Below are 17,590 nucleotides of genomic sequence, written 5' to 3' on the forward strand. Positions count from 1 at the left end.
ACATAATATTAAGTAAGGATAATAAGTACTAGTACAAGATTCTTTATTAATTTACCTAGTAAGGCAATATGCGTAACTAAATGCATTAAAAAGACAACAATGTAAAAATAGATGATGTAGCAATATGATTACGATTTTATAGGCGTTGTTAAGAGTTTTTACTTTGTACCGTATTTAGCTGACAAGACGGCTTAAAGATTAAAGAAATCAACAGTTATTGCTGTAAAAGTTAATTAACAATCTTCATGCTGAATATAACAGTTAAAATCGGAAAAACTTTCTTCAATTTCGTTTGACGGTCGTAACTCTTACCAATAGCTAGCTATACTTACTTAGTTGGCCGTGTCTCATTATGATCGTTATTTAACGATAATTTTTAATCTACCAATATAATATGGAAACAAACATGTTTTTATTTGTTTGTAAAAGCTCCGAAACTACTGAATCGATTTGAAAAATTCTTTCACTGTTGGAAAGCTACACTCTTCTCGCGTAACATAGGCATACATCAGGTGTGTCGTTCATAATCACATTAAATGAAATGCGTTAATATACTGGTTAATATATGTCGATTAACACAAAGATAAAAGAAAAATACGTAAAAATAAAAAAAAATGTTTTTTTCAAACAAAGTAAATGGAATAAAAATGTGCAAAAATTAAAACACCATATAAAAGTCAGTCATTACAAACAACTGAAATTCTCCCTTGAAAACTGACAGCTGTCAACTTATCAAAACATACGATACTCCTAACTTTATCTCTGCTTTACACATGATGTTGTAAATTATAAAAACGAAAAATGACTCCTGTGGCTAAACCACTGAATGGATTAGGTTATTTTTTTTACAATTGTCCATAGAATATCATAAACTATATGCGATATGATTTAATGTGATTGTGAACGACACACCCGATATTTTATCCCGGTACGGGCAGCAATTTCCACGGGACGCGGGTGAAACCTTGGAGAAATCGGCTAGTTTTAAACGAGCGAACGAAGATACCTATAAGATCTTGTTATTATATTTCGTAGCTTTAGCCATTACAAACTGAGATAGCGTGAACAATTTTTAGAAAGTCGACCAATTTTTCGGTCGAAACTTTTTTTACGCAAATCTGCTATAATCCGTTTTGCAATAAAGATTTTTAACCGCAGTTTTACGGTTCAATCGGCTTATCGAGGTGATAAAATTATTTCATATTTTAAACTTTATTATAGAAACTTGAGATTAGTTTTTATTTGATAAGGACCCCAACGCCTCGTTAGTTCTAGTAACTGATCACGACTATCATACATTGCTTGAGATACCTTCCTTATGACATCTCCGCTATCTTTCCTTCCTCCGTGGGATAACCTCAGCATAAATTAAATACTTATGTACCAAGGAAAACCACCATCAATTAAAACTGCAATTATAAATCAATATACATAATTTTGTGCATAATTGCTTCTATTTAATGAGTCATTCGTGAGTCAGGTGCATTTTTGTGACACCGAAACAATTGAACGATGTCACCCACACAGACAATGCATGATTAAAATTAGTTAACAATGACTGCATTTGTTTTACTGTATAACTGTTATTTTTAAAATTGGTATGAACAAAATTGCATCATTTTTGACATAATATGTTAGCATAGTAACTTTAAATTAGGCTGGTAAATCTGCACTTTTCGAACGTTAAAAACAAAAGACAGATCAAAACGCCCACCCTTCACCTCTTCCTATGTGTTTTTGCTGGGAAGAAGAAGTGGTGGAACACAACTCCCCAGCAACACATGTTTGTCTATTAGGTTTGAAGAACCAGATTTAAGTTTCTATACAAAATGAGTCTAATCTTTGCAATTTTTTAATTTTTTACATCTTCAAGGTGTCTTTATAATCCTTACCTTATAATATAGGTAGTATATCAGCCGTTTCTAGCATGTTTACCCGTATCCCAGGTGTAATAAAAAATATAACCTATGTTATTCGAGGATAAAATAGCTTCCTAACAGTGTAAGAATTTTCAAAAAAATCAGTTCAGTAGTTTTGGAGCCTCAACGGATAAAATGCTGCTGTTATTAAGTTAGTCAAACCCGTGGTCTCGGGACCTTTAAAATCACAAATCGCCATAAAAGCCGGGAGACAAAGCTGGAACATCTTAAGATTTACAGTTATACCCAGTAAACAGTAAGTTCCTACAAACAAAAGCATTCCTGCTGCATGTGCACTATTCATTCTTTGGGTGCATTTTTGAGATGTCTCAATTTATTTCGTTCTTGCAAATAAATGAATTATAGGTGATTACCACTCAATCCATCTCTGTGTGGAGTTGGCCTGTGCCCAGCAGTGAGCACAGGCGATAAAAGGCTGATGATGGTGAAATAAACTCATTGAAAACATAAGGATCTATCTCAATCTTCATCGCCACGGTAATTCTTTTTAAAAGTCTCACAGGACTCGTATCAAAGAGAAAGGAAACGAACGTTAATCACCAAACTTGCAGACGAATGAAACAAACGATGCAGACAGAATAGTTAATCAATCGGTGTGTGTCACATATGACTCATGGAACAGAGAAGTTATTAAAGTCTGGTGGCCTTACTACAAAAACTTAAACGTCTGTTTTACACTTGTCTAAAAAAAATGTGGCTGCAAAATGAACCATATGTCAACGTCATAATCTGACATTTTTTTAGACAAGTCTTAAACTGACGTTTAAAAGTTTTTGTGGTAAGACGGTAGGTCTAAGTTTAGGTTTAATCTGTAAGGTTAGGCTTATAGAATAGAGTGGTTTCCTTATTTCCATAATGCTGACAAGACAGTTCATCTCTATTAGCATAATCGAGTCCGATGATGCGAAGAATTTAAGCGATCTGCTTACATTCTTAAATTATATGATAGTTTATGGCCATAGTTGCCTACTTCTGAATATGCTCATTTTCCAACAGGGAAAGGATTGTTCGAATCGGTTTAATAGTTTTTGAATTCATCCATTACAAACAAACAAAATAAAAAAAATCCTCTTTATAATAGATATTATATAGATGACTTTCAATCTGCAATTGAAAAACAACAGATAGTTCGATTATTGCAATCCGCGTTAACTCACCAGTATTTCGGTCACACACCGAGTCAAGAACCTACAGTAATTAACTTAGACTAATTACATTACAGCATAAAGGCATACACCACGATACGTGTTACGGTGGCTAACTTCGCACAATGGGACGGTACGGTGGCCGGTTTGTGCGAACAAGGCCTTAGAACTCAGTGGGTATATGCCTTTATTTTGTTTGTATAACCTTTTTGGAATGGGGTCATGTTTTTTTTTTTAATTCTGATTGGCTGTTTTTTTTTTCGTTTTTCATTCTTTGACCGTTAATGTGGTTTAGACTGTATGTATAACACCTATGTATGCAGTAGGTACGTTGGTACATACAAATAAATTATTACAGTTGGTATATATTCAGGTACGTAGATACAGTAGGTTTCGATTAGTGAGAGATTTGGAACAAGTAGAAAAGGTTGGCAGATTATAGCACAGATACAGACTATTTAGAAACAAATTGTATCGCATTTTAATTGATAGTGTCAAAAATAGATTATAACAAAGACTTCGCAATATTTTTGAAAAAAAAAAAAAATCTCGCTGATAAATGTCAAAAACACTATAATTTTTACACTTCACTCCAAAAAAAAGTACCAAACCACAAAATATTTCCTTTTTGTACAAATCGAGTACGCAGACGCGTATCTACAGTCACGATCAATCGTGATACAAAACGCTTTTTTACTCGACTGTACCTTGGATTAGTAAGTACTTGCGTTTCGTAATTGTTGTGTTACCAACTTATTTTATACAGAGTGATGACTTATCAATTTTGTTCGAGCTGTTTTTGAGATGGTGTTGATATGCAGACAAATTGTTAGTTGGAAGCTTAGTGATATGTAGGTAATTCATTATCGATGTTGTTGCTTTCTTTAGTTTTTGGTAGTTATACTTAAACTTCCATATTTATGAAAAAAATTGCATTAAAATTAAAATCTTTTAAAATAATTACGTATTTCCATATAATAATTTTACAACAAGTACCTACGTACAATACCTACTTATGATTTACAAAAAAGTGATTATTGACAAAAATTATATTACATAAACAATTAAAACCTAAATTATATTCTCCAAATCTCTTGAGGGCCAAATCAAGACCGCATCCCTTAAGAAACACAAAACCTCCGTCATTAAGAGAAAATATCAAATTCCAGTAAAACCACACCCTGTATAAATATAATGGCGTTAGTAATATTTTTCACAGCATGACTCTTCGTGGTTCAATTGCGTACAAATTGAGTATTATGGAACATGGAAAAAATATACAAAAAATTGCTAAATGTGTAGCAAGTTTTGGGGACATAATATTGGTTGAGGAAGAAAAATAAGATTATTTACGCTTTTGAAGGACGATTGATTATAATAGAATCAGTCCTGCATAGTTCTATTCCAGCTCAGACAATAATACCAATACCACTTTTTTAAGTTTGTATGTACCTACTTTCTAAGTGTATCCTGGACACCAATGACTGTATTTCGGATAGGGCTGCCATCCGTCCGGGTTTCCCCGGATTTGTCCTCGTTTGGAGGCCGTCCGGGGGCCGTCCTGGCAGGGTTTCAAGAAGTGTCCGGGGGAAACCCGGACACTTTTCATGTAAGGAAGAACCTCATTGAATTTAAGTATATGTTAATAGTAAATGAATTACAAATTAGGTATTATTTTGTTTAAAAAAATCGTACTTGTTCGGGGAAAAAATGCGATTTACGCCAAATGTCCGGGTTTTTTAAATGTTTGTCCGGGTTTGGCGAAATTTGAGATGGCAGCACTAATTTCGTGGGACACGGTAAACTGTAGATCCCGGCTGCGTTTGAACATCTTTGGCAGTCGTTACGGGTTGTCAGAAACCAGTACGTCTGACAACTAATCTTACCTAGGGGTTTGGGTTGTCCAGGTAACAGGGTTGAGGAGATCAGATAGGAAGTCGCTCCATGTAAAACACTGGTGCTCCATTCTATTCGATTAGACTGGAAGCTAACCCCAACATGTTGGGAAAAAAGGGGTAAATATACCTCGTCAAAATCAGTTCAAGAATAAATATGCTCTTCTTGTAACTCTTACTCTTTGCTTATTTGTAATACGTATAAGTAGACTCATTTTCAGACTTTAGTTAAAAATCTAGGGCAATACCAGCTATATTATACCACCTTACTCAAAGTAACCCGATGACCAACTTTCGTTGGAATGTTATTTGTTTGCAGTAAATGCAAAAAACTTGTAAATACGCTTGCGCAAGCACGAGTGCGACGTGTAATGATACCGCAGCAGAATGTTAAGTTGAAGTTCTGTAGTGTACATGACACGTTCGCTTACGTAAATAGGAAGGTATCTGTGTTTAGCATCATCAATGCGTGTGGTCTGCCAATGAAAAGTAGAGAACTTCTTTTTAGCACGAAAATGCAATAATTTATTAACTAATCCACACAAATACTATAAAGCTAGAGAATTCGTTTGTGTATGCTCTAAGCTCTAGAAGTGTACTGGAACGATTTGTTTTTTTTTTTTCATTGTTTGATGGCACTACTTTAACTCCGGCTTTGAGAGGTCTGTTTCAAACTGCCTATGACTGCCGTATCCGAAAATTGGCCTGGACAATCTATTTAGGACTTTTTCTTCCTGACTACCAGTGCCGATAAAATCAAAGATCTAGTCACAAGGAGAACCTGGTTCCGCTTAACGTGCTGTCTTATGTACTGTTCTATATAAAACATATGTATTTAGTTTAATATGGACCAAATATCTTTCATTCCAAAGTTCTTTCCGCTACAGCAGTCGCCGTGAGAATGATATAACTCAGTAGAGCGAGAAGCGACTAGAAAATTATAAATTTTAACTACATAGTAAAATCTATTGTTTTACAACGATTTGTGGCGTTTAGTACATTCGATTTGTGTTCAAGTATATTATTTGGGCGATAAGAATCTTGTAATGGACGTGTTAACAGTAGAATTTATCGTGGGAAGTGATTGGGTAGTTTTGTATCTATATAATAAATATGTTGATTATTGTAGATTGTAGACGATGCATTCCTTTTTCGATTTTTCCTTAACTATCCTTACTAAAACCTTATTAAGTATGTCTCTAGCAGTGTCTTTAGTATTTGGAAGGCGAACGTAGGGCCGAAGCCAACACGCTGAAGCTCTTTTGAGACATAATGAAATGGTGACACAAAGCCGATGATTATCTCTGTATACACTATAGAAATGTACCCAAGGACAATCCCCATTGCTAACTTAGAAAACTACTTGGCCTTTTATGATGGGATATTAGTATATTAGGATAGTGGGAAAATTTTACCCCTTTGCTTACTCGATACAAATACTCATTCGCAAAAAAAATATATGAACTATATAAAGGTATTATTTAGTTTACCCCGTAAAAACTAGATGGCGTTACTATACGTTATGGTTAATTTAAAAGTACTCCATGCTTATCAGCAAAACGACATGGTGACCTATTTCTGCAGTTCATGTAAAAGATAAGATTGTTTCTTTTAAGCTCATAAGTAATACCTTTTAATCTAGTTCAACAAATAATGAAAAAAGATTAAAATATGTCTGCTGTTTACTGTGGGGCAAAGAACTGTTAAAGTAGTTTTTAATGATGATTTCTGACTTAATTTTGAATGCGTTGTGTTTTTGAAAATTTGCTGTGAAGTACTGCTCTCTTGTTATGAGTCCCATCGGGCTATGAGAGTTAAATAATAGACAGTGCACAGTGCACCTGTTTCTGCGCAAATGCTCGTGCACTATGCCCTGCGCTGTTGGCTGATCTCCTTATACACGAAAACCGCCGCCTTGAGCGACAAATCGGCTAAGAGGACATCATCCTCATAATCACAAATCTTACTATCTTCAAAGAGCTATTATTACTGGATGAAGGTCAATAATCCATTAAAAGAATTGAAACATATCACACAAACAAAAAACACTGGTCAAAAATGCTGTTTAAAAAAACCTACTCTCTAACTATTACTATTCTAATAAAGTTGTCTAAGACCACACAAACACTACTAAGAACCTAAATCTAAAAACTTACAAAACATTCTTATGCAAAATAAACCTTAACTCTATAAAAATAAAGTTCATTTCTCCTTAGCAAAAGACAGCTAATAAACAGCTAGCACAATAAGTGTTAATGAACTCGTCTGCCTAGATTCTTACTAGGAAAACGTGTTACTAGACTAAATACTCACTCGTGTTTGTAAACTCACAAACTGGCTTATTTGCTTTGCAGTGCTTACATACTAGCGGATTTCACGCTCGGAAAAGCTGAGCGCGATATTCGCAATGCTCGGTTCGAACGGGCGTTGTCTGTTCAAAGGATGATGTTAAAAACCGCGCGATAGATTTTGTCACCGGATTGAGTCGTACGACAGAATTTCGCTAGTGTGTTAAGTGTGCGAAATGTCTGTGAAGTCAGATCTTAATGATAACTTGTCTTAATGGAGACTCGAGTCTCTAGGGATGATTTAAAATGATGTTGACCCTAGCTTGAAATCGACCCCTTCGAACCCCTTGAATGTCATCGACTGCATTTGAGATAGCTCTTATCCTGACTGTTCAGAGAGCAACATTGAATTGAATTTTAATGTTTGATTCAATTTATAAGTAATATATTTTCTATGCTTATCTATGGTAATAATACCTACTTCTAACGTACTATCTAACTATAGTACACGTCTATTACAAGCAGCATCCCTACCAACTATCTCGTGACGAGTATTTTTCCTATCACACAATTAATCATAGATGTGATAATTTTATCTTATCTCTGGTACTAAGGCATACTAATTAATACTTTAACATTTTTCCTAGACGTGAGGCGGTGTGCGCGTGAGTGCCTGCGTCCCGAAAATTCCCGAGCGCCCCCGACGTTTGCCGATTGGTTCCAGAAGCTAGAAAATGAAGGGGTGGGAACTATGCCTCTTGGGCCTTTTGGGCTTGGCTGTGGCACAGGGACCTGAGAAACGTAAGTGCTTTTAATAACTTAGATTTTTTTTGCATAAAAGATTTTCAAGTGGGAACTTAGAAATCCCTTCATTGTGGAAGATAGTCATGATATTAAGTACTGACTGATATAAAAAAAGTTTTAATTTAATTAAATTCTCAGAAGGTTACGAAGAAGTAATTTTATAGTTGCCATTTCTTATATCTTTAGGGCTATTTTCAGTCTATAGTAGATACAAAATAAATTATTTCGGTCTGAAAACAAAATCTCAGCGTAACTTTAATTAGTATTGATTGCGTAATTTATTTTTCGTAAAAGGTACTTACATAATTACAGTCATATAAAAATATTTTTAATTAAGCAACTGCATCGAATTTTTCAAGCGTTTTGCACAAAACAACTTTTTGATATAACCTTATCGGCAATATCGGTATAAACCTCAATTTTACGCTGTTACATACAACAATATTATTCCGTCAATTATTATGTAACCATTACAATTTGATCACGCGAACAATAATTGAAAAACCTGTGTACTTACAAGTAAAAGCAATGGTTATGTTAATGGTACAAAAATAAATGGGCAGTACCCACATATTTTACTTGCCTACGTAACATTCACACTTAATTGTACGGGATTGAGGAGATCAGATAGGCAGTCGCTCTATGTAAAAAAAAACTGGAAGTCGACCCATACATACTTAGTTGGGAAAAATTTAATAGAGAGATATAATAGCACATTTTAAAAGAGAGTGGTTCTTTCCTGTTCTTCACAGTATGAGTAGGAAACTAGCTGTCCCCCGCAGTTTGACCCGTGTATCGAAGGAAGTACTTCTCGCAGCCGGATAAAATGTATGTCTATCGGGCTCTAGACTATCTGCTTACCAAAATCCGTATTTTGCCGTAAACGATCGGCATATAGACAGGCACTTTCGCGTTCCATATTTGCCCGAGTTACAAAAAAACAAGTCATTTTACAACATAGGCCTATGTGTAAAACTTCAGTTTCATCATATTTGCGTCAAGGCTTTATACTTTAATGTCATTGCTTTGTTATCAGTATAAACAATGGGAACGCTTATCAATCTTATTTAGGCTGTAAATCACTTCACTTCGGTCTTCAGAGGCCGTATTGTGTATGTCGCTATGCGGATTCTAGCACTGCTATTTTTAAAGCTAGATCCTTTATACCTACATTTTCTGAAAATCTATGTCTAGGGATATAAGTACTTCTCTGTGTAGTAAATATGTAGAAATGTACCTAAGTAGTAAATTAACTATAATATCGGGCTAATATAATAAAGAAGAAACATTATTTATTTGTTTGTTGAAACAAGAACTAATTTGAAAAATTATTTCACTGTTAGGGCTCGACGAGCTCCACTATTCCCGAGCAACATAGGCTATATTTTATCTGGGTAAGAGCACAAGTTTCCCCGGGATGCGGATGAAATCGCGATAAAACAGCTGGTCGTCTATAAAGTAGTACTATCTGTTACTATTCAAACACACGTGTAAGGAAGAAAAAGAGCTGTAAAAATCTTAGTGCCTGGTAGACCACCTTTCAATTCAATGAATAAGTGGGTACCTAATATTTCTACTTCTATCAATTCTTCAAACAGATCCTAAAATCTAGAATCTAAACTACATTGTTCACATAACACTTAGTAAGTACTTAGTTAATAGGAAATTAACACAATCACTGTGTTACGTACCTATAAGTATTCCCACGGTGTTAGGAATCACTCACCCAGTTCCTATTTCCTCGCAACACTGATATTATCGTTAATTATATAGTAAAGCGGCTTGTTATTAATGAAGTTTCTATAGATTACAGGCTTTTTTTATCGACGACTGTTGTTCGATAGTTGGCATATAGTTTGAACTAGTTTGAAGGTTCGATCAAACTTTTAGTCGGGCGATACCCGAGCGTTGTAATGTCTTCACTAGCATACATCCATACTGATAAACGGTAGATTTCAATAACTATAATCTTTCTGTTTATTTGACTAGGTAGGTACTAGAGATTTTGACATAAGCCTTATACAAGCAATGTCTTTCGTCTATATCTCTTGCAAGTATATCCTCAGGTATATACGAAAACCCATTCGGCTTCCTTCTTCCACTCTACAGAAATTTGACCAGAAGTTCGGAAATGCACGAACAATGTTTCCAAAATGTTTCTTTTTAGGTGGTTAACAACGATGCGTACACGCATATTAGCCAATTGTAGTGACTTACCCGATAAGAGACGTAAGGAGGGCAAGGCGACTGCACTTACGACGTCCTATTAGGACGTTACCATTTAGCGTCGTGGTGAGTCATAAGATTGCAAGGTGCAGGGCAATAAATATGTATGGGTACAGCTATAGAAATTGTCTTCGAATAGTCAAAAAAACCACCTTGGACACCAATAGCTGATAAAAAGGTGAAGGAAAACATCTTGAGGAAAGTTGGACTATACAGTCCGAAATCACCAACCCGCATTGAGGAAGCGTGGTGATTATCGCTCAATCCTTCTCCATGTGAGAGGAGGCCTGTGCCCAGCAGTGGGACGATAAAAAGGCTGTAACAACAGTGAAAAAAAAATATGGGTGTAGTAGAATTGTCTTCGAATATGTCAAGTTTGATGGAGTGAAGCGAAGATTTAAAACTAGTTTTGACAAAAAAAGAAAAGGATTAGATAGCTTTAACTGCACCACCTTCAAAAGCATATTTATAAAACACAGTTGTATTTTGTTAAATAGTGCCTAGCTAGACAATAGGTATATGTAGTATTACGTTTGTGATCGCCATTTGATAGCAGTTCAATTTTAGTAATATGTTGATGTACAGCTATATTTTGACGACTATATTATTAAAACAATGCTTATTATTCAATTGTCAAAATGATGAGTATGTTGATCAAAACTCTCAGTTAAACATTTCGGATCGTCATTCTTCAGCTGATTGAATTTATTTATATCCAGCCTTATTCGCCAATACAAAAAACACGAATTACAACAGCCATAAGCCACCATAACAATAAGCGTCACTAGACATTCCTCAGAAACTATCGAAGACAAACCGTTATGAACCATTTGCAACAGTCCATTCGTTTCATCTGAACCGGACTCGAACCCGCACCGTCGCACTCCGTCATTGGTTGACAATGCACACTACAAACTTTTAGTCGGCCGATATTTTATTTCGGCTCTTATCAGTCATCTGCATAGCCTTTTCTCAAATATGTTGGAGTCGGCTTCCAGTCTAGCCGGATGCAGCTGAGTACCAGTGTTTTACAAGTAGCAACTGCTTGTCTGACCTCCTCAACCCAGTTACCCGGGCAACCCAATACCCCTTGGGAAGATTGGTTGACAGACTTACTGGCTTCTGACTACTCGTAACGACTGCCAAAGATGTTCAATGACAGCCGAGACCTACAGTTTTGCCCTCTGTGCTCATAAATCTGTATGGAAATGAATTTCAGTACGCACATAACAACGATCATGTATTTGGCCGGTATCAGACCGATTGAAAACTTTGATTGGATTCACAATTAAAAAAAAAATGTTTTCCAACTCTCGGGCAAGTTGTCGGCCGATTGTTTAGTCTCCAGTGTGCGGCTACTCTAACTGCGGGCGATAATTGAAAACCGCGAATAACTAAGGGAAATTGATTTTTTACTATCTCTGCTCTCTAATTTTTAATTTTTGTGTAACGGTGCTCTATCGTTGTGAAGTGAAAAATGGTACTATGATATTTTTGGTCGATGTATAATTTTATTATTCGTCGTTATTTATAACTATCTCACTTATTATATCGTATCGTATTGACTGTCGATATGCAAAAGTGATTGTTGATGACTTCTCACAATCTTCTATATGTACTTATTAATGTTTTAAAGCTGAAAAACTTCTTCCGCTTTCTTCAGTTTGTATGGTTGTTTAAAGTAGGTAGCAGTAAGTAAGTAATCTCAGTAATTACAGAACCAATTCTTATTTTTATCGAGCCATTCTATCAGTCAAAACATTCACCTTAAGGATGCCCACTGACCTGTTTTTTGGGTATTATTTTGTGAAGCTTTTATCTTAATTTTCATGAGACTAACCTCCCCACTCAGAGACATTTAATGATTACTTAAGTCACTCCTTAGTGACGGAATGTCATACAAATCCTTCACTAAGGAATGGCTTAAGTAACCATTAAATGACTCTGAGTGGGGAGGTTACTAAGATACCCAGATTTTATTACTTGTCATGATAATCGAATTATTAACAAAAGATGGTAGTTGATTGCCACTTCGTCGCACTTGTTTCCAACTGTCTTTAAAATCTGAATTCGACTATTTCACGGCTAATCATACTTAAAGAAAACTATTTTATTTACCAACTAACATCTTCAATATTCTCTAATCTACAATATTCGGTCAGCCATTTAGAATTTCTTGTGTCGCGCACGTCTCTCAATTAATCATTTTGAGACCATTACTAATAATGGTTTGGTACACTTCGTTAATACTAAAACAATACAAAAGAACTATTCAAATAAATAGTACAGCTTGACACGGTTTTCATGATCCGAAAAGATTATTTATTAAACTGCGAAAAGAGCGTTTTTATGGACTAGCTTCCGTCAATTTTTTCACCCGCATCCCGTGGGAAATACTCTGTCCACACAGAAAAATGGGCTGTACCCTTTCTCTATAAAATGGTTACTTAACTAAAACTGAAAATGTAAAGATTTCCAATCGGACCAGTACCTATAGTTACAGAGATATGCTCTTCTAACTCTTCACCTTTATAATATTAGTATGGATAAACTCAATATAATTCGGCTGCTAAGAAAATATACACTATATAAATATGTAAGTACTAGTTCTAGGACTACACTGTTTATCTAGATAAAAGTTTAATCCAAATACTTGTTGTATTTCCTTGATTTGAAAGCAAAAACACTTTTCTAGGAAAAATGACGACTTTACAATTCGTAGAATGGTGTGCGTCAGTTGGTATCAGAGATAATGTTCTCTTTGTTGTTATTTAAGTATTTAATACACTTGTCTAATATTTATGTACTACTTACATACTTATCAAAAATAGTCATCGCAGTGTCCAAATATTACTTAAGTACCTGAACTTTCCACGTGAAAAACTTCATCTATATTGAACACCGCATGAGATCTATAGGTACCCTACTTGATACTATTATGATAAAGAGGTAGGTACACTTTAGTAGCGCTTTCCTGGCAGTAGTTCCAACGGAACGCGAGTGGAACCGCGGAAAAACAGCTAGTATATGATATCGCGAACAGACTTAGTGAAGGACTTCTTTTTAAAATACGTAGCTACTAAAGGTAATAAAACCTTATCACCAACTATCGGTTACAAGTTTTTATTAACCAATAAAAAATCCCTTAAAACAATCTAATTTATCTAGATTAAAATAGATCAGCTTCGCAAATTACCTTGAAATGAACAAAAAATATAGGCAAGGTACACTTCGAGTCATAAAATAGAGGCTTCCTACAATAGTTTGTTCAGCACTGATTACACTAGCTTGCAAACAAAGTTATCGCGAAATGACTGATAGTACTAACATTTCCTTGTTGTCATTTGAACTAGAAGAAAGAGTATTGTTTGCAGTTGTTCGTCATTTATTTTTTCAGAGAGATTTTACATAAATATGTACATATGTTGTTGTTATGTGGTGTGGAGGTACATTCACCTAGTGATATCAATTCACTAGTACACAAAGGGCTCCAGAAAGAACATAGTGGGTTTTAGTCAGTAAGAGTCTGACCAGTCTGTCACAGCGGGTGGGGTCATTTGATTATTTGCCACTAGGAAAATAAATCATGGTTTTGAATCTAGCTAGTTCAGTTAATTACCTATTTCTTTATTTTTCTTTACAAATATATACGATTTTCTTTAGATTAATTTATTGTGCCCCTTGTCTTTGTTTTTTCAAATACATACATACCTACGTACCTACTCATTTAATCCCACAAACCCACTTTAAAACAGTTGTTTAAGTTACAAAAACTTGGCTAAATAATTCCGTATTTCAGCCCGAAATAACAACACCAGAAATACACTGAATTAATTTACCAAATTAGCATATTTTGACGCTTAATCTTGAGTCACGTCATCTGAATAACTTAAAAACAAAAGAGTGACTACAATAAAAAAGAGTTATTGCTTATATTTGTCTTTTTAATTTTGATAAAGCAATATGCCTCGTGACGTCAGTGGAACGAAGCAAAAATGCTAGTGTGAATTGGACATCCATTTTGAAAATTAATCATTTACGCTCTTTAAGACAAGTCAGTTAGACAGACAAGCTAATTATTCATTTACTGCGAATTTCTATAATCTTATCTGTTCTTTGTTTTGCGATCAGAGATTGGGCATAATTTACATGGAGCTAATTTCAAAAGTCGATCTTGAATCGGACAAAAAACCGATAGATTGTTTAAAGAAATCCTCTTTTAGCTGTAGGTACTACTTTGACGGAAGCTGAAAAGTCTCGATTTTCAGGAAGAAATAAAGTCAAAGAAGAAGTAAAACATCCAAAATACTAAGTTTTTGAAAATTCACATAGTATTTGAGTAGTTGTATGACGAACTACAACTCAAATCCTATATACGAGGTATCAGAATAAACTGCAGACGGTTCATTTCTAAATTCTTACTATTGTTCACAGGTCGGACGGGTAACGTCTGTTCCGTGGACATGGATTGTCCGGACAACGCGTTCTGTCGGCTCGGCAGCTACTGTGTCTGTAAGGATGGGTTCGTGTATGCCGCTGTCAACAGCACACATAAGGGCTGTTTGAAAGGTAATTTTAAATTTACTATAGATCATTCGTGTCATGTTCTTCTTTTCAACCCTTTTTAATTTGTAACTTGAAAACTTGAGACGACACGCAGTTACTTTATCAGAATAAAATAAGTCTGACAGTAAGGTTTCTCAGTCAGAAATTAAAATTCTTGTTGATAATGCAGGGGATTTGTTTTTTGTTGTTTTATCTATCTTCAGCTCTACCTTTCCTATCTTCAGAAATGGTAGACTACCTACTCAATGTTCCGAGCTTCAGAAACTCCTTCCTTCCTCCTTTCTAGTCCTAGTATAGTTCCTTCTTGGTAGTCTTATTAAACGAGCTACAATCTCAGACTTCCAGATCCCCAATCAATTCTTCTAGATCCTTCGGCAAATTCTTTGCATTAATACCAACATTCTCGCACTTCCAGAGGCCCACATCGGCGAGGAATGCGTGCAACACATCCAGTGCCACTCGACGACTGGCATCCACTCGGAGTGCGCTAATGGCGTGTGTGCCTGTGCACCTACCGCGCACTTCGAAGACGATCGCTGTTATGAGACTGCTGGTAAGCTTGGCTGGTTTTATAAGTTAAAAAAACGGATTGAGAACCTCTTCCTGTTTTTTGAAGTCGGTTATTATAAAGTGAGGAGTGAAGGATGTAATTTTTAAAAATAATGGCAAAATTGGAGACCTCTGTGTCGAAATATGCCTTAAAATGGCTGTAATTATTGTTTGTACTATAGTGCCAAAAACACAACTTAAAAAATCTATATAATATAACTGAAGGTATGTTCTTATTGGCAGTCGGGTAAAAACTGCAAAAATGGATCTCATAATATTGCGATCCTTATTTCTAGAACAAGATATAAATTACCTGTTTAAAATTAGATTAACTTTTTTACCCGCACCTATTTGAAGAGACCAAGAAATAATTGAAGTTACTCTAATAGAAGTTATATTTGGAAAATAACCGACGAGTTACGGTGCGGTTCGTCATGCGATCAAATAATGACTCGCTTCCTTTGCCATCTTGTACCGTGGTATATTGTTAGATTGTGTGTGAATTTTTCTTCAGTCAGAAATAGAAAAAAACACTTTAGAATATAAAACATTTTTCGTTTTGGGAATATACATTGATAATGGTACGGAAATATTCATACGCAAATCCGACTCACACTTTTCCGGTTTTTACTGTTTTACCGGTTTCCTTCTCTAGCTTCTATTTCTCTGGAAATCTGCGTAAACTACTTACTGTGAGAATGATGAACCCATCGTAACCGAATCCTTTATTTTTCTTCCAGTAATCGGCGACCGATGCGTGGTGGATCAAAACTGCTACCTAGGAGACCAGGGGGCTGAGCGACAGGCCTTCTGTGTACGAGGGTACTGCACCTGCCAGTTGCAGTTCAGTCCTAGGGATAATGGCACAAGGTATATAATTCTAGAGCTTACTATCATGACTTATAATCATTTCTACTTGTACACGGGGATGCTTTTTTATAATCTTTTAGACAAAATAAATATGGAGTTTTTTAGAAACTACTAAACTCAGTTCTACTAAATTCAATCCTATTCATATTCAAGAGAGACGTTAGAAATTCATATTCATTGAATTCATGTTCTTCAAAACCTTTAGATTCTATTATATTGTATAAGACGCCCATTCATTCTTAATTCTGAATCTAATTTAACAGACCTGTGTTATTTTTTTTACCAGCTACTCTCTAAGCTTGCTTATACAAAAAATAATTTCCATCCAGATGTGTCCGCGACGCGACTTTAGGCGAGGAGTGTGAGGATCAGCTGCAGTGCGCGGGCGCAGGTCTCGAGTGCAGAGGCACTTGCAGGTGTCGCGACAACTGGGTCGCGCATAATGGCACCAACTCCTGTGTGGAATGTAAGTAGCTTTGAGTTTTGATGTACATAGTTTTAAGTTTTGGCGACAGCAATTAATGATGATATGTTAAATAATTAATGGTGTCGCACAATAGATACATGCTTCTTCACTAAGATTTATCTATTTAGTCGGTGACAAAATAAATATAGTCTGTAGGAAGTGATTAATAAGAAACTTTAGCACGCCGTATAAGTTTAACATCGACCATTTGTGGAAAAAGTAAATATTTTTCACATTTCTGTTTTGGTTGTTTCTGATTGGAGTTCGGTTTAAACTAGAACTCCCCATTGGCACTCGATGTAAAATCCAAATAATTAGAATTCTCTTTTTCCTAATTAGACAACGCTTGAACTACGGTTAATCAATTTTAAATAGATGTTAATCAAGCCTTGGAATTCCAATCAGAGCAAAATATCTTCGATTAATTAACAAGCCCTTGTGCCCTTAATTCTTAGGGCTAATTGGCAATTAAATCCTACATAATAATATGCTAATTACATGAACTTACATAAAAATAGGGTCAAGGCTTTCTATCACACTTTAGGGCCTTAACTTCAATGAAAAAGTAATTCGATTTTTGTTAGATGCTGCTAATTTGTGGATTGCTCATCTAATTTGGAAAGGGTAAAACCGATGTTATATAATTATTAACATTAACTACTGTCAATTACTTAGCTATCTGTATTCCAAATACAATGTTTAGGTAGGTACAGCAATATCATGCGAAATGTTGTCTAAATGTTACCAGCTATATTTTGACCGATGACAATCATAATAATCACTACAATATCAAAATTACTGGTCCACCTATTCCCACTCTCATCACCATAAAATTAATTTT

The 17,590-nt window shown here is 35.3% G+C and overlaps 1 protein-coding gene across 2 annotated transcripts in view; it reads left to right on the forward strand.

Annotated features, from left to right (window-relative positions):
- LOC124641778 (multiple epidermal growth factor-like domains protein 10) overlaps positions 1 to 17,590 on the forward strand; it is a 39,661-nt gene that overhangs the window by 15,223 nt on the left and 6,848 nt on the right. For both annotated transcript variants that reach the window (XM_047179997.1, XM_047179988.1), the window contains exons 2-6: positions 7,916 to 8,069; positions 14,733 to 14,867; positions 15,280 to 15,417; positions 16,154 to 16,283; positions 16,613 to 16,749. In XM_047179997.1, coding sequence (XP_047035953.1) covers positions 8,003 to 8,069; positions 14,733 to 14,867; positions 15,280 to 15,417; positions 16,154 to 16,283; positions 16,613 to 16,749 — 607 coding nt within the window. In that variant the 5' untranslated portion in view covers positions 7,916 to 8,002. The remainder of the gene's footprint in view (positions 1 to 7,915; positions 8,070 to 14,732; positions 14,868 to 15,279; positions 15,418 to 16,153; positions 16,284 to 16,612; positions 16,750 to 17,590) is intronic.

This window comes from Helicoverpa zea, chromosome 2 (assembly GCF_022581195.2).
Source record: "Helicoverpa zea isolate HzStark_Cry1AcR chromosome 2, ilHelZeax1.1, whole genome shotgun sequence".
In the NCBI taxonomy this organism is placed as follows: Eukaryota; Metazoa; Arthropoda; class Insecta; order Lepidoptera; family Noctuidae; genus Helicoverpa; species Helicoverpa zea.